The sequence below is a fragment of the Barbus barbus genome (assembly GCF_936440315.1).
Source record: "Barbus barbus genome assembly, chromosome: 34".
NCBI classification, from domain to species: Eukaryota; Metazoa; Chordata; class Actinopteri; order Cypriniformes; family Cyprinidae; genus Barbus; species Barbus barbus.
Window position 1 is genome coordinate 12,567,352 of NC_136762.1, and position 26,813 is coordinate 12,594,164.

Here is a 26,813-nt window from a genome sequence, read left to right on the forward strand (position 1 = left end):
CAGGCCCGTCTGAAGTTTGCCAATGATTCAGAGGAGAACTGGGTGAAAGTGTTGTGGTCAGATGAGACCAAAATCCAGCTCTTTAGCATCAACTCAACTCGCCGTGTTTGGAGGAGGAGGAATGCTGCTTATGACCCCAAGAACACCATCCCCACCATCAAACATGGAGGTGGAAACATTATGCTTTGGGGGTGTTTTTCTGCTAAGGGGACAGGACAACTGCACTGCATGAAAGGGACGAGGGACGGGGCCATGTACTGTCAGGGCGAGGACATTGAAGCCAACCAGGGCATTGAAAATAGGTCGTGGATGGGTATTCCAGCATGACAATGACCCAAAACACAAGGCCAAGGCAATAAAGGAGTGGCTCAAGAAGAAGCACATTAAGGTCCTGGAGTGGCCTAGCCAGTCTCCAGACCTTAATCCCATAGAAATTTGTAGAAGGAGATGAAGGTTCGAGTTGTCAAACGTCAGCCTCGAAACCTTAATGACTTGGAGAGAATCTGCAAAGAGGAGTGGGACAAAATCCCTCCTGAGATGTGTGCAAACCTGGTGGCCAACTACAAGAAAAGCCTGACCTCTGTGATTGCCAACAAGAGTTTTGCCACCAAGTACTAATTCATGTTTTGTGAAGGGGTCAAATACTTATTTGACTCATTAAAATGCAAATCAATTTATAACTTTTTTTAAATGCGATTTTTTGTTGTTATTCTGTATCTCACTGTTCAAATAAACCTACCATTAAAATTATAGACTGATCATTTCTTTGTCAGTGGGCAAACGTACAAAATCAACAGGGGATGAAATTATTTTTCCCCCCACTGTATGTGTATATATACATATATATATACACACACACACGTATATACATATATTTATTTTTTTTAACCTGACGCAGCATTTAAAAAACGTTGTTGTTGTGAAACCGATAATATAGTGGTTAATATAGAAGATTGCAGTGTTATTTTGATTATTTAGTAAAGAGCATCCTATATTCCAACAATCTTTAATGAAGATTAATAAACAAAACTTTCCCTTGCATGTGTGTGCAGTACTGCATTTGACCTCAAGATAGAGATAAGGCCTGCTGCCAACTCTCTACTTACCAGAGTACGAAAGCCGCCAAATATTTGCAGAATGTTCTGTAAACTATTGGACAAGAATAAGTTTCACCTCAGGTTGCAAGAATTAAACCAGCTAGCTTGCTGGTTTTACTATATTTAACTTATTTGAAGATTTGCCATCTTTTAAAGAAGAATCAGGAAACCAGTTTAGTATTGCATGATCTTAAGTTTATTCACAGAGGCTTTTTTAGGTCAAATGTAAGTGTGTAGGCATCTCGCTGTTACTTTCTGTTGTAACAAATTTCTCATGATATCCTCTTATGAGTCTTGACTTTTAATCCACCATTGATCTTTCTGCTCGAACTAGATAGAAAACAACTTGTTAACAAGCTTGAACACTGTTTTCGAGCTGTTGCCAACCACACCATTACACGTAAACCACTGGAAATGTTAGTTTTAGTGGGTATTATAACCTCAGAATTTATTATAATAGAATGTAACAATGTTAAACACCACTCGCAAACCACAAAAAGATTTAAAATCATTTTTTAATAGCAAACATTCCATTCATAAAGTTAAATGTATTATTACTTTTACATATACTATTTGTGCAGAATTATATACAAGATGTAAATGTTACATATAAAACGATAAACACAAAACATTCAAAGCCCGTTCAGCAAGCTTACTTCAAGTCTGTTCCCCTGTTCTATACGTTAACAAAATATTTAATAATAGATAAATCTGTTCAGGTGGAATTTCAATCCAGCTATTACATTCAGTCAATCTATATTCTCTGAGAAACACAGAATGAGGTGAAAACATTCTTTCCATGCTAAAGTCATAACTCTGAAAATGTAACTACGCAGCATTTAATTCTTGCAGGAATGACTGCAATACCTACATCATTAAATAAAAGTCATTCAGTAACCATAAAAGTCCTCTTAAAACACCTTGTTTCCCCTCACGGAGGGGAGACGGTATCCACGTCTACAGCTGGTCAGTGAAAACATTGACAATCAATATTTAAGCACGTTACCCAGGAAAACGAAACATTTTTGACCAATAAGGTCATTGCGAAACATCTACACCAGTTCTTCACTGGTATTTAAGCCAAAAAAAGGATGAATCCACAATCAGAGGCAGAAAGAAAAGTCACAAGGACTCCTGTGCAAGAAAACGAACAATCAAAAAGCGTCGGGTGAGTTCATTAACATCCAGCAATTAGTTGTTTTTATCAACAGAAAGTGCACTTTGCAAAGCCCTTTCGCCACTGTCGTTCTCAGTGTCTCTGGATCGTGATTGGACCTCTTCGTAAGGAGGCGGTGGAGTCTCTGTGCTCTGATTGGCTGTGTCGCTGCAGTGATTCGAAATGGGGCGTATGAGCGAAGTCAGCGGACTGTGTTCCAATGCATCCTGGGTCAGCAGGAGCTGAGTGGGTCCACAGAACGGCGGGAGTCGCTGGCCCCAACTGCTGTAGATTGCCTCCTCGTACGTGGGAAGAGATACGGGTAAGCCATCTACAACAAGGTCCAACTGATCCGAGGAACGCCTGATGAGAAAGACACAACGGTTAGTATGATGCTGATATATGCTGCCATTCAAATTACTTGCTGGAATAATAGTACTAATTTAGTATTGACCCCAAACTTTGAAAAGTAGTGTAATCATGTGCATTTCAGTTGTGTTTTTGTGTTTTTTTTGGGACGATAACACTAGTGAAATGACATACCGCTGCGTTCGACAGGAGAATAGACGGGATTTGATGACCAAACAGGCTGTTGTGGTGAGAAGGAAGATGGACACTCCAATAGCAGTCGTAGCCACACTTGGGACAGAGTTGACTGTGCTTTCTTTTTGTTCAGCATAACCCTCTGTTAAAAAAAACAAACATTTAGAGAAATCGGTCAAAGAGCTTGACGTACAAATCAAGGCCGGATGCCAAGCTTTTGGAATAAGCGGTTGAGCAAGGTTTACATCCTTTGATTCGGATTCTATGACGCAAACGTTTTCCGAAGGCTTTACGTGCATCACAGAAAAAAGTAATACTGGTTAGTTTGGTGACTTTGATAACTTCCTGCTCAAGCTGTTGGTTTCCTCTCATGACATGTTTCAGCTCATACAAGGAAGTGAGTGCGCTGAATGAAGCATCATGGTTTTTTCCCTTCTTAGGTTAGGAGTTTACTTCACTACCGGTGCATGGAACTCATTTAGGTAATTTATTAATGGTTCTGCTTTTGTAATGTCTTCCTCCAGGACATTTTCTTCATTCAGAATGCAGAACTATTGGACGTCTGATGCAAGATGGAAAGCCTGCATACGCTGATTCCAGTCTTTCACATCAGTCTACAGTATTACTTCGAAAGACGGTAAAAGGCTGGATTGCAGTGCTTGTATCAAGTATTCAAAATGCAAACCCAATTTTTTCTTTTCTCTTACCTGGTCGGGGCATGCAGACAGGCACTGCGGGTCGCCATTCCCCATGCTGACACTTTGACCGATGGTGGCGTTTGGGTAGAATGTAGCCGGGCTCGCAGAAAAAGCTAATGATGCTCTTTTGAGGGAAACCACGACAGGGAGAGGGTTCACAGCGGAAACCTCCATGCTCGGGTACCAGCGGGTGGGAGCAGTTCTTGCCTTCAAATCAGAAAGATAAAATAGAAATGACCTTGATAAGATAAAATTCAATTTCTACATGTAGTCTATGTATTGTGTTGGTTTCAAATGGTTTTGAAAACTTTTATACCATTTGACTCCATTGCATGTTGGTTGTCCCAAATGACTTTAAAAATGGCAAATATTTTGCAAATATTAGCAAAGAAAGTAGTGAAAGTAATAATAATTATTACTATTATTAATATAATAGTTATTATATTAATAATAGTGCTGGGCAATGTTTAATCGCATCCAAAAATTTTACACACACACACTCTGATACACAACTTAGAAGATAGCACCTTTTGTTTGAACCCACCCATTTTTCATGTTACCAAATGTGTGTGTGTGTGTGTGTGTATGCATGCATATATAGACACACATACAGTATATATTTTGAAAATATTTACATGTATATATTTATAAATCATAATTGAGATTATATATAAAAAAAAATTATATATAAACATATTTCTCTTAAATATATACATGCATGTGTGTGTATTTATATATAAACAAAACAAATATACACAGTACACGTTTAAAAAAAAAAAAAAAAAAAAAAAAAAAAAAAAATCGGGATGTGATTAATTGGGATGCCCAGCACTAATTAATATAATTTTAAAATTCTAAAAAATAGTATTAATAATAATAATAATAATAATGTTTTCTTTACAATAAGGTGTAATTATTAATCTCTCTTCACATAACGTCTAGAACAGTTAAGTAGTGAAGCAGTTGTCAAAATATTTTTCTAATTTTTTTTTTGACAAACTAATTATTAAATTTAAATAATATTGTATATTACATAATATTAGTTGTTATAATAATAGTTATAATAATATCACTATAACTATTAATAATAATATTGTTATCGGTTTAATAATTTAAGAATTAAAGTAATTTTAATAACTTTTCCATTGTTTGAATGAACCTTATTTTCTTCATTATTATCAGGAAGGTGGCATCACCCTTACATTTCAAAGCCCCCCAAAATATAAAAATTCACTGTAAAATACATGTATTCAAGACATTGTACAAGATAGATTAGCCTACAAGTGGCTATACAAAGTTTCACAAGTGATTACTGGCAAAATGATAATTTGACAATCTTTACTATCGGCTTTGAGAGGAAGCTAGTGGCTGGTTATCTGGAAGAAGGATGTGGTTTGCTGAAAGGAAATTGTCATACCTGTGGTGAAGTCTGGCAGAGCAGCCAGCATGAGAGCCCCACAGCTCAGGGCAGTGCGCACACATGACCAGAGAGACAATGGCTGTGCAGACATCAAAACACCTGTCCTGCTGACACAACACACAGACAAAAAAAAAAAAAAAAAAACAGAGCTCAGGAACCTGCAGACATTCACTTATTAGCCGTTTCCATTACTGAACAGATCCACAGGTCTGAGTCTTGCACATACTGCATTGCAAGCGTCATTCAGAGATGCATTTTACGTGCATTACATGACTAACAGGGTGTTTTAAACCATTAACCACATGTTAGAGAAGGGATGTGTCAACAGCTGGGCGTGCAACAGCTGGCACATACACCACACCCAGCCTGTGACCCAAGAATAACACGACCAGCACAACCCAGAGGGCAATTTCCCATGCCGAAGGTAGCGTTAAATGACAGGACGTCACTTGATAGTGGTCTAAAAATGACTGACAGCTTTGCCACAAGTGGAGCAAGACGTACACAAAACATCTCCAGAACCATAAACACTGAGCTCTTGCTTTGATTTCTGCAATGGTGTAGTCATTGGTGTAACATGCAGGATTGTCACTGATTGGCAGCGTGACATTTTCACACAAAGCTTGGCACAAAACAGACCACAACGTGGGCGGCTTGCTGCTGCCTCCTTTACTAATACATTATTAAACTGTGGAACACTAATGTGTGTGTGTCCACAGTAAGTGCATTTTGCACAAGGATTGTGAGAACTGCAAGTTGCATTGTGCATTATGTATATTATTATGTATACAGTGCATAGGTAGAATATTGTGTAGGTACATTATGCTCTACTGTCATGACTGTAATCCTATGGGCCACAAACTGGATCAATAATCAGTTTGATCGATTCTCAGATTGTCAGTATTGGAGCTATCAATAAATGCAAAGCAACTAAATAAATGAAATGCAAAGAAAAAAAATAAAGCTAAATTTATGTTTGAAAAATAGCGGCATGAATGTTATTGTTTGTGATTTATAATGCAGTTTGTTTTTATTGTCTCAATAGAAATTTTTTTTTTTTTTTTTTACTTATTCTAATCGCTAAACTAAGAAATAAAATATTTAAAAATCCTCTCTCTCACATATTGGTTATGGAATAATTAAAAAAAAAAAAATCATAAATCACAAAAATATCAATTCATCTCTACACCATTGTATTTGTGTAAATGCAATGACAATAAGATTTTGATCTGCAAACAGTCACAAATTGGTGTAGAAACTATTTTCATTCAGAAATTGATAGTAAATTTTACAAACAATTGCAAAGGCAAATTGAATTGGTATTTTCTTGTAAAACACTACAGTAATGTGTTCACAATTTGGAAAATATTTTTTAAGTGTATGAAATTCAAATGTGCAACTACTGTGCTATATTAAAACGCATTTTTCTTTTAACTGGCATTTAAACAGCTAGTTATGGGTATGATGGGAAACGTCACTGACATATACGATATGATATGCTCTTTGATTCTGCTCTGCTAATCAAGCAATTGATCTACAATGCTGATTCTGTTCATCACTGCCCTTCACTACACCAAAACCCACGTGTGATTCAATAGCACTAGTCACACGTTTACTGTAGGTTTGTGAAAAGAAAGACAAGTGCACATAAGCTCTATTGGTGCATCGTATTGCATGGCAAAGTCTCATCCAAACGAAACTCACCTGGCAATGCAGCTCGCGATGATGTGAGGTTATCGATCTAGTCCAGTCGCTTCTTTGGTGTGTTTTCACTTACGAGGGATCCGTCAAAGATTTCAGATGACTTAACACACAACACGTGCCGTCCCCCGACTGAATGGGACCTGATTCAACAAGTGCATCTATTCCAGAGCAGCAGCTGTCAGATGACTCACCGCACAGCTGAATTATCAAGCGCAGCTCGAGCTCTGATTGGTCGCCGGTCTGCGCCCCGCCCCAGAGCGACGAAAAGGGTCCGCCCACATTTGGCCATCATGTTCTGGAAACCGTTAACAATTCGTGGAAAAGCAGTACTGTTTTTTGTTGTTTAAACAGATATTTTTACAACCACACCTAAAGCGCACCCGCTTCCCCATTTGTCTTAAAACCTGAGGAAGAAGCAGAAAACAGAAACAAAACAGAAGTGATCAAATACAGGGTGGAAGCATCGCCTGTGAGCGAAAAGAGCAAAAAAATGCCCTAACGGTGGCTGTGTTTCAAAAGCTTGTGAGCTGTCTAGCTAGACTGCATTTCTGGGCATCATAGGTGCGCATTTAAACATTTTTCATATTAATCGTTTAGATATCATGACTTACGTTGACATTTATGCATATACACTCTTAATTAGGACAAATTATCTAATGTTATAACAATCTAATGTTTATATATTTTTCCAATTTAATAAAATATAAGCAGTTTCTGCTTATAATTTTTACATTCTAAATTATTAAACAAATTATATTTTAATATAATGCATATTTTAATATAATACACGAGTTCACAGTCACATCATCTAATTATCACATATATATAAAAAGGTCATGTCAACCTGTACAACATACTTATGTTCATCTCAAGAGCAAAATCATACTACCACATCTGGCAAAAAGAGTGAAATGAAGGAGCCGAAAGATGGTTTAAAAAGTGTATTTGAAGAAAAAAATAAATCAGTTTAAAGTCCATTTTACCACCAGTAAAAATTCACATATTATAGAGGGAACTCTGACATCGTTTGTGCACCAAAAATGACAATACTTAGAAATAAAAGGAGAGAACAACAGAAACCATATGAACCATTTTATACTTCACAACAATGCAGGCCTGTCAGTAGCAGCTCCAACTAGATGTTGAAGATGATTAGTCCAAAACAAGTCTGTCAGATATGAGGGAACATCAAGATATCGTCAGAATGTCAGCAGTGAGCACAAAGTTCATGCTTCTATTCCATCTTTGAAATAAGTTTCTTTAAAACTATCTACATGATGAAAAAAGGAATTGATTTGTAAAAAATACAGTGCAAGATTAATTAGAAACCTATTAGGCTTAAAATAAGTCAACAGCAGAATATGGGCAATTCATTAGTTTTAATGCAGTGACAATCTGAAATAGAGACTAAATGAGAGGGAAAAAAAAGTGAAAGCCATATAATACAATGTACCCTTCCAGTATGTGAGCACCACATGAGGAACAAAATCGGAAACATAAAAAAAGCAGATCATTATCTTGCCACATAAGAGATCAAGATCTGATCGGCCCAGGTAATGCAATTCAGAAAATGGAGAAGTCATTTCTGAAAGTTGTTCAACATGTTCACTGGACCAGTCTTTTGAGAAAGTCACACATTACGCCATTTTGCACACATCCATTCACATATCCAATCAAATAAGGCTTGTGATATTCTCTTTATGAAGAGTCAATAATCATTAAACATTAGCAGATTAACTAAATGGCTGGTCACAAATCAAGTAGCATACTGTGGAGAACGTGTTCAGTTTCAGTTCTGCATTAACGCGGTTTTTCTTTGTTTGTAGGAATGCTAACCTCATCTGTTGTTTCAGTGCACTGAGGATGTTAAACAACTATCTACAATACCTAGAAACGCTATTCTCTCAATTTCATTATTTATTCATCTCGGAATATACATTTAAATGCATGTACATACTTTGCTCCAATGCCTGATTGTCATAATTTTTTTCACCTCCTGAAAAACTAACACAGTTCCAGTATGTAAAGAAATGCCATTAAAAACTTTTACTGGTGGAAAAAAACAAACAAACAAAACAAATTCTAGTAGGGTTTTTATATTAATTACGTCTGTCAATAATGGTCATTCATTTTCTCAAACCTTCACATCTACAATTAGAGTTATTGTTGCTGTGTTACAGTTTAGGCCCTCGGCAAAAGAAAACGATTTTTAGAAAAACTCAAAATATATACATAAACTACCACTTCAGTCTAGGATTAATCTCTACAATTCATCTTCCAAACGATTTGTAAATTACTGAATGTAAATGGGACCTTGACCTTCTCACAAATGTGCATTCACTTGATTCTCATTAATGATCAGCTAGTATTCACACGTAGAGTCACTACACGAATCGGATTCGTTTTTAAACGGCCTTTTAATGCGTTTCTTTTTTTCTTCTTAGATTTTGTCAATGTTCCCATCCACTTTGGTCCTGGATCTTTGTGACTGAGCAAGGAAAGATAAAGTCTTAAAGGGACAGTTAACCCAAAAAAGAAAATTCTGTCATTATTTACTCGCCCGTGCCGTGTCAATCCTATATGACTTACTTTCTTCCGTGAAACATAAGATGCCATTTAAAAAAAAATGGCCAAAACAACACTAAAGAAGAAAGGACGCTATACAGGTAATGAGGGTTAATAAATATTGACAGAATGTTCCTATCTGGGTTTAACATGATGTAGTGTGCTCTGACTAATTAGTATTATAAACCTTCAGCATTTAAAAAAAGTCTTTGGTTGTTCCACTACTCTTCTCTTAATCCTCGAACGTCATGGTGCTCTTATAACAACACATCGTAGTGTACATGACCAATTACGCGAGTACTATGGCCTATATTTTAGTGTGTGGATCAATCGCAATCTATATCTATATGGTCCACTTTCTATGAACAAGCTCTCATAAAGGAGAGCATATGTAACGCTCAGCTATACATTCGTATGATTCAACATCTCTCCGACAAAACCAACCACAATGAATCCTTCAGAGAAAGGCCACGATACTTCAAAGATGTAAGCTACTTAGCTGGAGGATTTGGGCACACATGAAAGGACGGGCTGCCCTACATTGAAAACAACTCAATCTCTTCAGCTAATGTGGCATGGCTCCGTGGTGAAAGTTTTGGAAGAAAAAAAAAAAAAAAAAACTACAACCCTTCCCCCTCTTTATTATATAGAAAAAGTGGAACAATGAATCAAAGGAGGAAGTTTCATATTGAAGTGAAGCTCAATCTCAGAACAGTGTTTAAAACATCACACTGTCACTCAAAACACAATATCAAAACCAATATAACGCTCTACTTTCATTAAAACAAAATTAAAAATGTTCTGGAATAAAAAAAATTAAAAAAACGCCTCCAGTGTTTACCATTGCTTAGTGTTGTAACAGGAGCCTAGAGTTTCATCTTTTTTTCTTTTAGTAAAAGGTTTTCTTCAGTAGTGGTTTTCCTGTTAAAAATGGATTAATGAGTAGTGTGGTCATGGTGCAAAAGATGAAGTGCAGGGGAAAAAGCTTGAGGTTTGAAACAAATCCATAAAATTGTTGCTTTACATTGAGGGCAGATTAGAATCTCCAAGTGGTTCATTTTCATAATGTCTAAACCTCCTTAACTCGGTTCACCCAAAAGCACGGCCTTAGGTGTCAAACATGAAACCACTGAGAGAACACATGTTCTTGTGTTTCTGAATTAGCCAGAGAGGGAAACCTCTTCTAGCAGAACATTGTGAAGTATCTAATCATGTGTATTTCATGTCACCAAATAAGGTGTATTCTACTGTGTAATAAAAACAGTGGTAAAAATGTTTGGGGAAAAAAAACCCTCTTAATGTCCATAGCATCTTTTCTCCTAAAAGTCTTGACCTGTACAATCATTTCAGATGTTTAAACTGTGCAGAGTACAGACTCCATCTTTGCATCTGGGTCTTTGCTTTGAGCTCAGAGGGCCTGACAGATCCCGCCCCGATTTCTCTTCTCATCTCATGCGGTTTTGTCTCATGAGGGGAACAATGCAAGAGGGAGGGCCTGCTTTACTCAGGAAGGGATGCTTTAGCAGCTCTTGAGCTGTGGCCCTCTGGGCAGGATCTCGCACGAGCATCCTGTCCAAGAATCCTTTGAGAAGTGGCGAGACCTGTGGATACAGAATAACATTAAGTGATAGAGCCAAATGTACGTAATTTGGTCAGTACACATTGGTTTAAACATTAATCTGTTTCTGTCCACATGGTTAAGCAAGAGGACATGGGTGTACCTTGTGGAGGTTTTTGAGCTTGGGTGGCAAATTGTCTCGGATCATCTTCATGGCCTTGAGTGGAGGCTCATTGAAGTACGGCGGCTCTCCATCCACCATTTCAATGACCATAATGCCAAGTGACCAAATATCCACCTGTAGAAAAAGTCTGAAATGTGTGAGCTGCAGTGCTGTCAGAAGTAACGCAACATATGTAATAAAGGGGGATATGACTTGCCTCTGGTCCATATGGGAGTCTTGAGATGAGCTCAGGGGCCATCCAATAGGGAGTTCCTACAAGAGACTTCCTGCGCTGCACCTCTTTTGAGACCTGTGCACAAAAGCCAAAGTCTGACAGCTTCACCTGCAAATGAGAACAGAGATTTTTGTTGTTGGTTGGGATTACACTGAAATGCATCTACAGGTCATTATTCCTTTTAAGGTGTTATAATATACTGCTGGTGTTTTTCCAGAGTGGTTAGATTAATATTAACAACATTTAATCAAAAAGCGCATGTGATCGTTCTTTTGCACAGCATGATCACTGGCAGTGCGAGCGCTCTTCATAGATCACGTGCACAAGTACACATACAACAGTTCAAAAGCAGATCATCCAGTCAGTCAGATCATTATCAAACTGAGTCAGAACGTAGTATTATTTCACTATAATTTTTGTATTAAAATGCCAGTACATTTGACATCCTTAATGCATGACATTTATAAATGTGTAAATAATCATCTGCTGGTTAATATTTTAATTCTCTTCATGCTCTAAATCATTCAGTTAAATTAAGTTACACCACAAAAGAGCATGTGAAAGTGAAAAGGCCTGTTTGTATCACAAATAATTGCTTAATTAGCTTAAAAAAAAACTTGTCAAATTTTCAGGGAAAGCTTGTGCAATACTTGCTTGACTAACTACACAAGAAATTATGCCCTCTGGGATATTGCATGAGAATATAGTGTCAGAAATATGCAAGAGGAAATGAAACATGTAAGGTCAAACACACATACATAGACAATCAGGCTCTGTGGAGAAACAGCTGAGGGTGGCTGAAAGAACTTCCGCCTGTTTCAACCACAAACACAGTACAGTACAGACCCCTTCTAACAATTTCAGCACCATTAAAAAAAGATACAGGCTTGGTATCATGGCCCGAAATTGTATTTCTGTGAATGCATGAATGTTTGAGGTCTCTTAAGTCAAGTACTCAAGTAAATGATAGTTATGTTATTGCGGTTTCAGCACTTGGTCAACATTTTAATTCTGCTTTAGTACAATGCTGGCTTAATGACACATTTAGATCCTCTTCTCACACGAGTGGACATGCAGGTCTGAAAACACAAAAGAACAGGTCTGCAAAAACCCGTTTAAACATCAACACTGAGGTTCTCAGAAAACAACAACACAATGGCAGCGAGCAGGCCAGTTTTCTGAGCTCATAACAAGTTAAAACATGACTTGTATGGCTGCAGCTCTGCAGACAGTAGGCCCAAAGAACTAGTTATCATCTGACGTAATTTAAGTCGATTTTTCTTTTAAGAGCGGTGAGGGACTTACCCTGCCATCATGGGTGAGAAGAATAGAATCACTTTTTATGTCTCTGTGAATGACTCCCTGGGAGTGAAGGACCGAGAGAGCTTTCAGAACAGACAGACACACGGTGGCAATCTGCTCCTCATTCATCCTGAAAAAGAGAAATAAAATAATGGAAATGTTAAACATTGAACGAAATCTTTAAAGGCTGATAAAATGATCAAACAGACTGAATAACCTGCTAAACAGGACTGCTGTGATATCCTGCCACCTAGTGGTACTGCACTGTTGCCCACTAACAGGTGAATGGGCTTTAAATATAAATGTATTTCACATTTGTATTACAACATACTTTTATAATTTTATTAGCAAATGCATTTTTTTTTGTCATAAAGACAACAGAATTATTTAATTCCTAAAGATGTCTGGTCTTATGGTTGATCATATATGTTCATTTTAGAGTCTTATTAGGCGTGCTAAAAAAGAAAATACTGATTTTATTTGTTTTCTTTAAATGTGGGAATAAAAATACTTTTTTTAAAATGTGCAGATAAATAAAAAGAAAACAGATATAAAAAGAAAACAAAACTAATACAATGAGTCAATGTAAATAGAATCTGAAAGTACATATGATTAAAAACATAACATAGTAATTGTGTAGTAAAAAAACAATTAGTGATTGAACACTTGCCTGGTATGTGTGACTATGTCAGTCAAAGCTCCACCCTCAAGGAACTCCATGACAACCCAGAGTTCATCGCCTACTAAGTAACTGTTGTACATCTCCACCACATTCTCATGGTGATAATCCCGCATGATCACCACCTTAGAAACAAGAAACAAAGCCAGCAGAAAGTTTCTATTTAAAAATCTCATTAAGAGGATAAGGAAAGATTTTGTGGGAGGAAAATCAACCAGCAGTAATAATTTTCACACAGTGCCATCATGTACAATCTACAAACTGAGTTTCACTGAAGAAGCATTTTGGCTTTTCTGTCGCTGATTGGAACTTCAGCATTAAGCTTCCATGTGCTGAATATCACACACAAACACCTTTCTGAGCAACCAATTATAGCACTGTAATCTCCTGTGGATTGCACCCACCTCGTTAAACAGCAATTCTCGTCGCTGCTGTTTTCGCAGATCCATCTTCTTCACAGCCACCAGCTTGCCTGTGGTCTTCACTGTAGCAATACAAACAATGCCGGTAGAACCTTCCCCGATCTTGATGTAGTGGTCCAGATATGTGCGTGGGTCCCCAGGGTCAACCACCTTCTGCAGGGCAGCACGGAACTGCTCATGGGAGACCCGCTGCGGCTCCCTCTGAGGTGAGAGCGTCTGCTGAGGCGGTGCAGCTTGGCCTGAAGGTTTTGGTGCAGGGGGCATCTGCTGGCTGTGGGGGGGCTCGGGGCCTAAGGCTGGGTGGGAGGCGTGATGCTGGGGCTCTGCTCTGTGCTGCCCCTGAGAAGAACTTTTACTGCTACTGTTTCCACCCTGGACTGCCCCGGTAGATGGACCATTGTGACGGGAAGGCTCATGAGATTTTCCTGGTTTTAAATCCTATTTTGAATAATAATTAAAGAATATGTTAAAATATATTTAGATTAAATTAATTATACTACATATATTGTATTTATGAATGTATGCATGTATGTATCTTTGTACATTATCATTTAAAATATAATATTTACATATTTTATTATATAATCCTATATACACAATTTTTATATACATTTTTTAATTTATATTATAAATTATGCTATATACACACTTATCTTAAAAGTCTTATTTTTCATATATTATATACTATAGTGTAATGTTAATACAAATTTACATAGTCTCATTTATAATATAAATACATTTTACTAATATATATATATAAAAAGACAATTACTATATAATAAAAATGTACAACACTTAGCAGCCCAGCTTTATAATACACATTCATTTGATTTCTGTGCACCTGACTGCTGGGGCTCCTCCCAGAATCACTTTCAGATCGTGGGTATGTGTTGAAAGGTCGGCCGGTCTGCTGTGCGGTCTTTATCACTCCCTCTGTAACAGGTAGGTTAGGGGAGCGGATATTTGGCCCAGACAGTGGTCTCTTCTCACGGGGTGACTGTGGGCTGCTATCCCTCCCAGTGTAGCTAGACTTGGGCCTCTTATCACTGGCCCCCTCTCGCCTCACCACCTGATCATGATAATCACGCGGCTCTCGGTCTCGTTCTCTATGCTGGGGCGGTAGGGCTGGCCCTCCTGACCAGTCAGGCTCTTTGTGTCTGTTGGGCTCCTGACCGCGAGGCTGCTGGTGAGGTCGGCCATCCTCTCTGGATGAACGGGTTGAGAGCTGAGACTGTCTGGGATCAGCACTTGGGTGCTCCTGACGCGGTTTCTCCCTAAATAGATTTTAAAAAATTCTCACCGTCAATACTCCCATTGTAGTCTTTGGAAACCAAACATTTAGTTTGGAATAAGAAATCAGTTGTGCACCTCTCTTTGCTGTCTCCATATCGATCAGGGTGTCTGTATTGAGGGTGTTCTCCGTTCTCATGGCCCCCTCCTGATGATCCGGAGTCTCGGCGTGGTTGCAGTGGTGGGCTGCCTCTCCGCAGGGAGTTCGAGCGGATCACCGACATAGTCTCAAACTCATCCAGAAGCCATGTGAGAGAGCCATCATCGCCGATCTTACGACCCCGTACAATTGCCTGTACAACACAAACAGGTAATGAGGTATAGTGAATAGATGAAAAAGAAAAAGGTAAAAGATGACAAAATACTGTTGTAACTCACCAACATTAACATTCAAAACTAAAGACTAGGGCTGTCACGATTTGTTGATTTTATTCGATTTAAAAAAAAAATCGATTCATTTTGCTTGCAAAGGATAAATTTAAGATATTAACTGATGAAAAATGCAACTAGACTGACTGTTACAGTGTATTTTGTAACTCATAGTGAGCTGTTACTCTGTGTTAAATCCTGTAGTAGGACAATCATTAACAAAAAGCCACATTTGTGTGGCAGTGACCGATCAGAGTATGTGAGCGAAGTGGAACGTCAACCATTTCCCATCCATGATCCAAGCATGTAATAATCACTCCGCTCCAGCTCCGCTCTGGGTTCACCATTTCCCACTCCACTCCTCACTCACTGATACCAGAAACACAGCTCCGCAGCTAAAGTATTTAAGTATGTCTGAAATATCACAGTTCTGTTCATAACGTATATTAAAAAAATAAAATAAATCAACAAAGTGGCTTATTGGAACACTGTGCGCAAACTTTTTTCCTACCAGATGACAAGCTGCTTGACAATTGTTTTTTTTTGCAGTGCAAATTTAGTTTGTTATGAAAATAACAGTGCGTTTTCGTCAGTAATTTTACCTACGATCGATGCATTTCTTGTAGATTTTTGCTCATTTGAAATCGGATGAAGTAGCACTGTAAGATTACATTTGTTTGAATGCATTACTGAGAGAGCGATTGCGTGTGAATAAGTGTTGCAGTAAATCATGCTTTTAGCTGAAAATATTCAGAAGGAACAAATAAATTCCTTGAACTATAACTTTCCGCTCATGTCCACTGCAGTCATCAGTCTTCACATTCTTTCTGATTGGAGTGATCCTTCTCTATCTAGCTAGCTAAATATGTTTATCATGTGAATTCTTGCAAATATGCAGTTATATAACGGGTCGTTGGTATGAATTGTACTCGTGATGGAGCGGTGGTAGATGCTCTTTGGAGTGAGTGAAAACCACGACGCTCTGACATTTAAAAAATCCACTCCTCGCTACAGTCAAAATCACACCGCCTCCACTCGTGCTCCGCTCCGCTCACATACTCTGATTGTGAGTAGCTGTTACTGTCATGACAGATCCATTTCAGCCCCTATCAAAATAATCTGGCTACGGGCGCGGGCCAAATATTATTGCTGGCAGGCCAGTTTTGACCCGCAGGCCACCTGCTGCCGACCACTGGTATATGCACTTTAATTATTTACATGCGTGTAGGTTAAGTGCGTGCGTTTCACAGCGGCTCCGTTCACAGTAGCGCCACAGAAACTTATTTACATGTGTGGAGCGTCTCAAACTCCATCTCTGCATGTTGTTGTGAGTTCAAGTTTATTATAACGTTCTTCTGGGAACGAAACATTCGCCATTTCATCAGATTTGTAAGGTAAATCATTTATTAATCTACACAAACACAGGAGAATACATTGCGGTTTCAAAATAAAAGCTCAAACCCTCACTCTGAGTTCACACGTTTTGCTGTCCACATTCATTTAATTACAGTGGCTAGCATTTCTGTCCTAAAGAAAGGGCCAAACATTAAAGATTAAGTGGACATTTGAATTAAATGGTGCTTGGTCAATATTAAACAAGGATTAGATCGCACAGTAATGTGTAAAAATAATCATCAGGCTGTTGGCGCCCCCTGCAGGCCTTTGTTGTAATGCGTAATGGACATTAGCATTTTATTAGCATATGTATTTTAACAGTTTTGTTCAATAAAACCATATGGTTTCTTGCTTTTGATACTTTATTTGAACTAATTATTATTGCATAATTGCTATTATATATGCATTTTAAGTCATTTTAAAAGCTATTGTTCACATCTATGTTTATTACCACAAAACGATTTATTATAATTATAGGGCCCTATGAAATCCGTTTTATTTTCAAATTCAGTTTTTTCCATTTACATTTTTCTATACTCTGTTTTAATTGTTAGATTAAATTTTATTAATCAAAAAGCCTGTCTAATTAATCGAGTTTTACAGTTTTATCTTTACCAAATTCTGTTTTCCATTATTTTCTGGATTCCATTTTAATTGTTCCATTAAATTGTAATAATCAAAAGCATCTCCAATTAATTGATTTATATTTAAAAAAGTGTTTTTTTTTTTTTTTTCAGAAATACTGCACCTTTACATTTTTCACCTAAATAAATTCTGGTAAATAATATTTCTGGTAAATACTCCTTTAAAAAGTGTTTTTTGGTTATAATTTTAGTATTAGTAGACAAGAACCCGTGGATATGTTGTCATTCTTACACTATAATACTGAACTTTGATTTCAGTGATTTGGACTATGAGATGGACACTTGCTTCTTGCACTATGTTGCACTTTACTTTTGCTTTAAAAAAGGATTTCATAGAAATTTGGATTTCATTTGGTTTAATAAAATATTCTTAAGTAAAATTGTAGATTTTTATTTTTTTTGCGGGAAATTAATTGTCTAGATTAATCGATAAATTAGTCAATCGAAATAAAAATAGTCGTTAGTGGCAGCCCTACTCATTATTATTATATTATTTTTATATACATTATTTTCTGCATTACACTTGAATGGTTCTATTGAATTTTAATAATCAAAAGCATCTCCAATTAATTAAATTGTTGCTCTATGTTGCATTTTACTTTTGCTTTAAAAAAAGGAATTTATAGAAATTTGGATTTCATTTGGTTTAATAAAATATAGTTAAAATATAGTTATGGTTTAATAAAATATTCTTTAGTAAAATTGTTTTGTGGGAAATTAATAATTTAATCGATAAATTAGTTGATAGATTAATCTAAATAAAAATAGTGTCAGCCCTACTAAAGACCTAGACCAAACAATCATGCTGACCTTGCGTGGCTCTACAGTAGTGATGACTGTGGCGTCGATGAAAGGTTTGGGCCTCTTGGCCGTGTCCTCAATGAGGCTCTGCCATTGGCGCGGAAGCCCCACAAACTTCTGCTCCTGCTCATCAAAATCAGTGTGAACGCGATGCTCAAAGTTGGAGGGGGCCGAGATCTGGATGCGTGACTTTTTCTTCTTGCTGAACATGGCTGCAGCAAAGCATCAGACCTAGAAACAGGAGAAGGCAAATACCATTACTGACTGGAGTAATGGCTGCTGAAAATTAAGCTTTTGCCATCACAGGAAAAAATTACACTTTACATTGTACAAACAACATACATTTTAAAAATGGTAGTGGTAGTGTAAATAGAAAGAAATATATACTAAAAATAAGACAAATAAATCAGAGTATAATTAACTAATGAAATTACATTTTAGATTAATATTAGCATTGAATTACACGATGGTTTCACACCTCACAAGTACAGACAAAGAAATAGCAATTATCAATTTCACATCCAAGTCTTATATTGAATGAAAACTTGTGATCCCAATTAACACATTGTTCATTCACAAAATATGGAAGACACAAGGGCGGCTGCAGGATTTAAAATGTCAGCTCTTTCACTTCACCTTTCTGAGCATTTCAACAACAGTTTCTTTATGCAGTACAAAAAACTGTCCAGCTTTCCATACTTTCCCTTTTCTCTGCTTTTGCCCTGCCCATTCTCTCCATGGGTATCAGAGACACTCCCAGAAGCCAAATACTGGATTCTAACCTTTTGTAAAGATGTCAGCTTGGGCACAAGATCACAGCTTCAGGAGTCTTGGAACCAGTTTGAATGTTTTATGAAGTGCAGATTTCCAACACTGAGGGTTATGAAAATATTGAAGTACTCAAATAAAAGTTGCAGAACTGGAAAATATTCAAACTAGTTTCCGGAAGGAGGTATACATAAAAAAAAAAAAAAGACTGCACAAGCAGTGCAAAGGAAATTTACACCACGGTGATGAGCAGTCCTACCTCATAAAATACATTTTGATGAGCAAGTACTTGCACAAACTAGGACTGTGATAAAGGAGAATTGTCAAATACTAGACAGCTTGGTTACGCTGTAGCAACTTATGTAGGGCTGTGCAATTAATTGCATGCGATTCTCATGCGCATCTCGTCAGTAAAGCCGGCTCTGTGATTGGCGGTAATTAATACACAAAACGTAGTTCACTGACAAGCTACGCGATTTTCATCTGCGATATTGAACACGATATTGCCTAGCTTGTCAGTGAAATATGGCTCTGTGTATTAACTGCCGCTCCATCTGAAAACAGGTGATGGAGATTTACCGCCAATCACGGAGCTGGCTTTACTGACGAGATGCGCATGAGAATCGCATGCGATTAATTGCACAGCCCTACTGTGCACCAGTTGCCAAACTGTACCCTTGAGCAACCAGGTGCTCAAGAGCCTTTCAAGGACACAGTGATGAAAGATCAGTAACTGAATGCTGATAGAAAGGAGTGAACAAAAATAAGCGAGCAAATTCAGACACTGATGTTTGAATACTAAATGTCTGAATGAATACTTTGCACTAGGGATGCACGATATTGGATTTTTGCAGATATGCCGATATTTTTCTCAACTCACTTTGGCCGATACCGACATATTTCCTTTTGTTTGGAAACAACACCTCTTCTGTGCAGAAATTATAAGCATAATCTTTTTAATTTTGGTTAGTTCTTAACAAGAACTTATTTGTTAGAATTAAATAAACAATAATGAAGGTTTTTTGAAAGTACATTGAAGCTTTGAATATAAATATAAATAAACATGTACAAGCATGCATACATAGCTCAATCGCTGCATTTTTTCCCCAGAAAGATGCTGTGTTAACCCTAACATTTTGTTTTAAGATTGAACATTTGTAGATGGTCTAAAGAGTTGTAAAAATTCAGAAAATCTTTTAGAGCTTATGATTCGTTTAAAAAAATAAAACATTACACAATAACGAATAAATTCGTATATATAAAATGATTTAATTTACAAGTGTCATGTTTGTGATTTTTTTTTTCATTTAAGCTATAGCTTATGACCTTTAAATCAAAACATACTCATTTTATGACATCAATTTCTGCTTTATTTAATCAGAAACAGTCTAAATGTTATTTGCGTTGGCTATTTTACTTCAAATTTAATTAGAAGTAGGCCAACAGCGCCCCCTACAGATTAAAACTCCTTACCGAAAGGGCATTAGCACCTGGGGGAGGCTGCCGCTGCTGCACGTGTTATTACCGTTTACTCTCGTCTGTCATACACCGAACGGTCATTCTGTACATGCTTTCACAGATTAAATGCAGCAATCCAAAAGAGTGAATCTAATCATCATTCAGACAAAACTTTGCTTCAAGAATGAGCCACACTGCTGACATGATCTAATCGCTAGCACACTCTGAGCACATGCGAGTAGGGTTGTAACGGTATGAGATTTAAACGGTATGATAAATCGTCTCAGAAAATATCACGGTTTCACGGTATATATTAAACAATAATTCTTATCAGTAACAATGACTTTTAAAAGAATAAGAACAAGTTATTTGAGTGAACAAATCCTTTATTGCAACAAACTTGAAATCATTTTTATAAGCCTCTCTTCTGAGAAAAAAAAAAAAAAACTATTTACAAAAAGCTATAAGCCTTATGTATATCACACTTTAACATTTTAATTAATGTTTTAAAATGTTATCAAATGAAAATTTAACAACACTTATTTTTGGCAAAGTGCTGCACAACAGAGGTATTCTAAGTAAAAACATGGACAAACATGATATTCCTTAAAAATAACGTTTAAATGAATTATTATAAAGAATATTATTACTGTTGTCATAACTTTTAAGTACATTGTACAATGCTCATTTATTTCTGTCAGGACTTCAAGTTAAATTGAAGAGCAGCTCTGCTGATGTTCATGTTTATGTAGACGCTGAAAACACCATTAGTGTCATGCATGCATACTTCAGTATGTAGTAGATAAAACAGCGCCACTCATATCTACTTTTGATTTATCCATCCATCAGATTGCGCGTTTTAAGTGACAACCTCGATAACGTTATACTGTAAATCCCATGTTCACAACTGCACCGGCATTCCCTCTGCATCACGGAAATTATACGGCCTTATAACTTGTTATAAATGCGACATACATTTATCTGCATGGAGGGATGATGTCTGCGAATATGAGCGAACATGTTGGATGTATTGCCTGCTTTTGCAGCTACTTTGCGTCCACATTTTTTGCAAATTAGTGTTTTTTTTTTTTTATATCCAAAGTATTCCCATACTGCATAATTTTTCATATCGGGCCGATGCCGATATTTACATTTACAGCAATTATCGCCCGATTCTGATATCAGTCCGATAATATCGTGCATCGCATCCTACTTTGCACCATAGAGTTATTTGTAATAACCTTACTTTATAACATGCATACATTGTCAGATTTGTGGTTGCATAGATGGTACCATAGAATGGTAATTCATCGTTATGGCTATTGTGTTTAAAATATGCATTCATAATGTTTAAAAACCATTAGGCAGAGAATCGCAAAAACAAAAAACCCATGAATATTGTGTAATACTTTTTCCACAGTTTAAAATAAACATTTTCATTTTGAATATATATATAAAATTAACTTATTCCTGTGATTCAAATCTAAATTTTCATGATGATGCTAAAGTGATCAAATATTATTTATCTTTATTTCTCTCCCACTCAAACCTTTCAGCGTTTCTGCACCCAAGGCATACTTGGCATTATGCTGAGCTGGCAAAATATAAATGGCCAACACTCAGCAAGGAAAAAGGAAGCAATTTCAAACACATCTTAATTTTACATGGTAGACAGGAAGAGTAAACTCAGGCTGTTAACTTGCACCTGTGAGATTGTTTATTTGGAACAGGTGAGGAACTGAGTGACAGCAACAGGTGCTCTTGCAGAGATCTAGAGCTATACAGCTGCTTCACACACATTGAGAGACAAAATGCAATATTTGTAAGTCTTAGTGTCTTCTCATACAATCAGTGTAAATGAATCACCTTCCCATGAACACTTCCTGTTCTATGACCATTGGTGTCATCAGCCCACAAAAGGTTTGAAATGTTCACAAAAGAGTGCTAAAAAAACTAATCAATCAGGCTTTGTGTGTGACATTAAGAAGTGTAAAGCAGTTGAACTCGAACAGTCAAACACTTCCTGGTTGAGTCTGGCATACCAGCCACATACCATTATGCACTGGTGAACAGTGAGAAAGACTTCTCTGTGGTCAAAGCTGCTGAGATGGGCCCTGGCCAGGAAGAGCCAGTCTCTACGGATTGGCTTTTAATAAGATGGGATACTGACCCTTCAAAACAGCCCAAAATCCTTTGTGAAACTATTCAAGTAGATTGCTATATTTTAGTAAAAGTTTGTACTTGTAGGATGAAGCTAGCTTAGCAGAAACAGGCCTGCAGTGTTTGTTTTTAAAAGTCCAGCAGATAGCACTGCAAATACAGCTTGACCTTGGAACTAGTAACACTGTCATTAGAGGTCTTCTTATCAGATCAACCCAGTGTTTACAGAGCCTGCCGTTTCTGTCTACTGAAATGCTGTGATTAAAACAAGAGAGAATACAATTTTGCTTCTTTTAGACAAGGTTTCCCACTCAATTGAGTTTTGCAACCACATAACTAGTGGTCTCAGAGAAGGTTTCATGCCATTCATTAGAAACAAAACACTGAGTCTCCTTTTGAATATGCCAGCAGGTAATGCATGCATAATGCAACAAAAACAACAGCGCTTTTCTTGTTGGCCAACAACCGTTATTTGTTACTCATTCTTTGTACAACAATAAAAGCAGCAGCAGCCTAACTCCAATGTGATAACATCCCACAATTCTTTGCATGTGCTACATACACAAAGTCTTTATGTTTACTTGACTAAAGGTCCAAGCTTGATAGAGGGCTTGCTGATGGAACAGATCGCACATCATCTCACCAAAGACAACAGTACAGTGTTCAGTGCAGGGACTCAACAAACACACAGGCAAGTTCAACAGTGGAATCATTTTGGAGCTGATGGGCAATTAGGTAATGCACTACTGAACAACTTACATTGAGGCTTCGACAATAAACGATAGATCATGGATCATGGATTGATCATCTTATCCATGGTGAACCAAAAGCAGCATTAAACAAATCAAAATCACTGTAATTTCAAAACCTTAGATAATACTGTTGCTTTCCGACAAGTGCAAAATCGATCTCTTATGACAATAACACATTGTCTTATGAGACAACAGCTAAACAAGCATTGATGCGTTTTATTAGTTGCTCCCTGATACTTTAATGAAGCTCTTTAGTGAAACAAATGAATGCTTTTATCCTTGGTGTGCACACTTCTTTCAAAAAATTAAAACACATCCTTTTTTTAATACTGAAATATCAGAAATAGAACAATAATTGGTTATTGAAAAGTAATAAGGATCGGTTGCAAAAAACAAAACAATATTCTTGAATCTAGTGACAAGGCAGTGTTATCAAGCAATTCCAATGGAGCAGAGCTAAAACTCATATCAGAGAATAAAAAAACTGGTCAGTCTTATACAGCCACTTTTCATAAAAAATCTGATTTAACTCAATGTCAATCAAAAGCAATATTAAGTTAAATTAAGTTAAAAAAAACTGCAAACACACCATAAATAGAATGCAACATAAAATACCACACATTTGCTCGAAACAAGGCTCTAACTGAATTAATAGTGACATATTTAAGCACTGCCTTTGAAAGACAAAGTCAAACTCTAGGCTGAAGTAAGCAGTAGCACGGGAGATTGCACATTATGAGTGACCCTGTCCAGCACTGAAGTATTTAAGGAATGTTTGGAGTGCCCGGTACAGACTGCACCCCTGTCTGAATCTCCCATCACACCTCCTCGAAGCGCAGCATATCCTGACAAACCCACAGCTGCTGGAAGCACAGGCACAAAGAAAGTGAAAATACAACCAACGAGGAACAGGTACGAGAGATACTAAATGACAACTCCATTACCTATTGAGTAACTTTTGAGAATGTCTAATCACTCTTTATAGTAGTTCATCAACAAAGATAAAGGCAGCATTCCAATATTTCATGTTGTACACACAATCACGGATAAACTAAAAGTGACATCTGTTAAAAGTTAGTGCCAACTATTAGTCAGAAAAGAACACAATTAATCCTAGAAAATCCTACTTTATCATACTTGTTAGGCCTATGAATTATCGACACGATCAAAACTTTTTTGCTGAAAAACCTGTTGTACACAATCTACTGCTTGCCTTCTGTTGTCTAATAGTTTATAATTTTTAGCACTTATGGCACCTTTTATTATGGCACCTTTTAGATAATTATGGCACCTTTTAGAATCTTTTCCTCCATTTTTCTGTTGTGAAATCTTTAATGATATTTATAAAGTAGACAAAAACTTTTATATAATGTTAGTTATTTCTCAAGATGAACACTTAATGGACCGAAGGGGCTCTGTTTTACTTGATTATCCATACATCATTTTGCAGAAAAACCATGTTAAAATGTATCAAATATGATACATCTGGCTTTTGAGGAATGTTTATCTCTCAATCATCATTGTACGGCATTGCATTATATTATATGTTTTGCCCACACAATAAAAACTTCAGATCTTTGATAATAAAACTAAAAACATTTCTACATTATCTTAATAGGACAAATTATTGGGAGATATAGTGAGACAACTGATATGTACATGTTGCCTACTATACAGTTATGAAGATCTCATTGATTACATTATAAACTTTTGGAATTTCATCTTTTTTTTTAATCCATGAGTATCATCAGCAACTGCACCAAATTGCATTTTTGTTCTCTAAATAAAACTGATTTGTTTTCCCGCTCGAGTATGAACTTCATATTCCAATTATGCCATAAATTCCTGATGCATCACATATGATACAAAACATAAAATACATGCAGACTTTTTTTTAAACTGTCATGCTTTAGTTAAGGTCAAACAAGCTGACCTACCCTGAATATGCTGATAAATTATTAAACAATTGCTTTACACCACTTAGAAGAGGAAGCTACTCTGTTAGATGATGTAAACTATAACGTTAACTCTCTCATGCCATACATACACTGAATCAACCAGAATCGATGCTACAGGTGCAATCATACTGCCCACTCAGAACTATAGATACTAAACATGACTAATATACACGAGTAGAAACGTCCACATTACACAGATAAAGGTAATGTAACCTTTATCATGAGATTTTATGTAAAACAAACTAAAAATAGCTTACTGTATAGACAGTATCGGCATCACAACGTCTTATAAGTCCCGTTAAAAATCGCTCCCACATTTTGAGGAATTAACAAGCTCGAACAGAACAGCGAGTCTAATTCATTTGTGTTAACGTTACTTATTTGGTTTGTTATGTCTCTGGCTGTAACAAATGAACACTTTAGCCAAACTTTTAAGTTGTTTAAGGCGCATTCTAGCACTGATATAATGAATAATTTCAACCTTTCATGATAGCAATTCAGGACCACCTCACATATCTATCATTGATCCGAGTCTGAGTGAAAAAAGGGATGAAATTATGGTAATATTTGCGAACTACTGTAACTTAATTCATTCTCGTCGAAACCTGAAAACACAGGTACACTTAAATGACATTAAAAACAGAGCAACTTTATAGTTAATGTCTTTCATGACTTAAATTATTGTTTTGACACTAAATAGCCTAAGCTACTCAGCTAGCAGTGAAGAATTAGCTAAATTAGCACGACGAACAAACTCACCGAAACTACAGGCTGACACAAAAACAACCTGCGCTGGCATACAAACAACTCGCGTTTGTAATACAAATCGCTTTAAAGATGTCCTACCTGTAGTGAGAAGTGTGCCCGCTGAGAAATAAACTTCATAGGGTCGGTGAAGTTTCTTGTTGTGTAAAGTTAGCTTAAGCGGGCTAAGTGCGCGTACATTAGTCACAGAAACCTCACGAGCGCGCTGCTCGTGCTCTCTGCGCCATATTCACTATCAACCTTCATCCGGGGAACTGACCGGCGCGCATTGCCCCAGGCTGCATCCTCGCAATGTGTGTATCATGAATTATACAGTATGCAATATATTATACATCATCACTGTAATCATATCACAACAATCACTTTAGTAGTAAATGTTTCAATAACATAAGCATAATAATAATTAACCTAATGCACTATTTTACTCAAATTTGTAAACGGGTAGCTGACAAATAATAATTGGACTGTATCCTATGGCGTGACATAGCAAAAATGTAGAAAAAAACTTAACATACAAATAACATGAGAAAAATGTATCTTCATTCTTAGAGTTACAAACAAATAGCAATAAGTTTATCTCCAATGTTTTTTCTCCGTCACACCATAGGACACATACATATGTGTGGGTAATTATTTAAACTTCATTTAACAAAAAGTCTTTGGTATAATTATAAGTGACCACATGTAATAATTATGAAATTAAATATTTTAAATGACAAAAAGTGTAGAATATGAGTAATACAATAATTAAATATGATATATGAAGTTTTGACATTATTATTATTTAGCAACATTAGTACTTAGGTGTGTTTAAAAAAACAATCATGACACCTCCGTAGATGTAAAATCTCATGGTGTTGTCTAGACCGCTTTTCTGAAAATAGCCATTATCTGTCCATTTTTATGTTGCA

General features: G+C 36.7%; 2 protein-coding genes across 4 annotated transcripts; both read right to left on the reverse strand.

The window, feature by feature from the left end:
- Positions 1–1,274: 1,274 nt before the first annotated feature.
- LOC306854471 (sushi domain-containing protein 6-like) lies at positions 1,275–6,798 on the reverse strand. Its single transcript, XM_079392518.1, has 5 exons — positions 6,619–6,798; positions 4,912–5,018; positions 3,504–3,701; positions 2,797–2,938; positions 1,275–2,616 (listed from the first exon to the last, which is right to left on the reverse strand). Exons 2-5 carry the CDS (start codon positions 5,003–5,005, stop codon positions 2,289–2,291), a joined length of 762 nt encoding a protein of 253 aa, XP_079248644.1. The 5' UTR covers positions 5,006–5,018; positions 6,619–6,798; the 3' UTR covers positions 1,275–2,288.
- Positions 6,799–7,544: 746 nt separating this feature from the next.
- Positions 7,545–26,162, reverse strand: pak4 (p21 protein (Cdc42/Rac)-activated kinase 4). 3 transcript variants are annotated; one of them, XR_013782815.1, is made up of 11 exons: positions 25,984–26,162; positions 18,051–18,272; positions 14,911–15,125; positions 14,384–14,816; positions 13,525–13,980; positions 13,112–13,245; positions 12,445–12,571; positions 11,122–11,247; positions 10,905–11,039; positions 8,902–10,784; positions 7,551–8,758 (listed from the first exon to the last, which is right to left on the reverse strand). XR_013782815.1 is itself a non-coding variant. In XM_079392210.1 (10 exons), the coding sequence occupies exons 2-10, from the start codon at positions 18,249–18,251 to the stop codon at positions 10,629–10,631; spliced, it is 1,983 nt and encodes a 660-aa protein (XP_079248336.1). In that variant the 5' UTR covers positions 18,252–18,272; positions 25,984–26,162; the 3' UTR covers positions 7,545–10,628. The 3 variants fall into 3 exon arrangements, 2 of the variants coding, with proteins under 2 accessions (XP_079248336.1, XP_079248337.1); XM_079392210.1 differs by having other exon boundaries at positions 7,545–10,784; XM_079392211.1 differs by lacking the exons at positions 7,551–8,758; positions 8,902–10,784; positions 10,905–11,039 and having other exon boundaries at positions 11,128–12,218; positions 25,984–26,150.
- Positions 26,163–26,813: the final 651 nt, after the last annotated feature.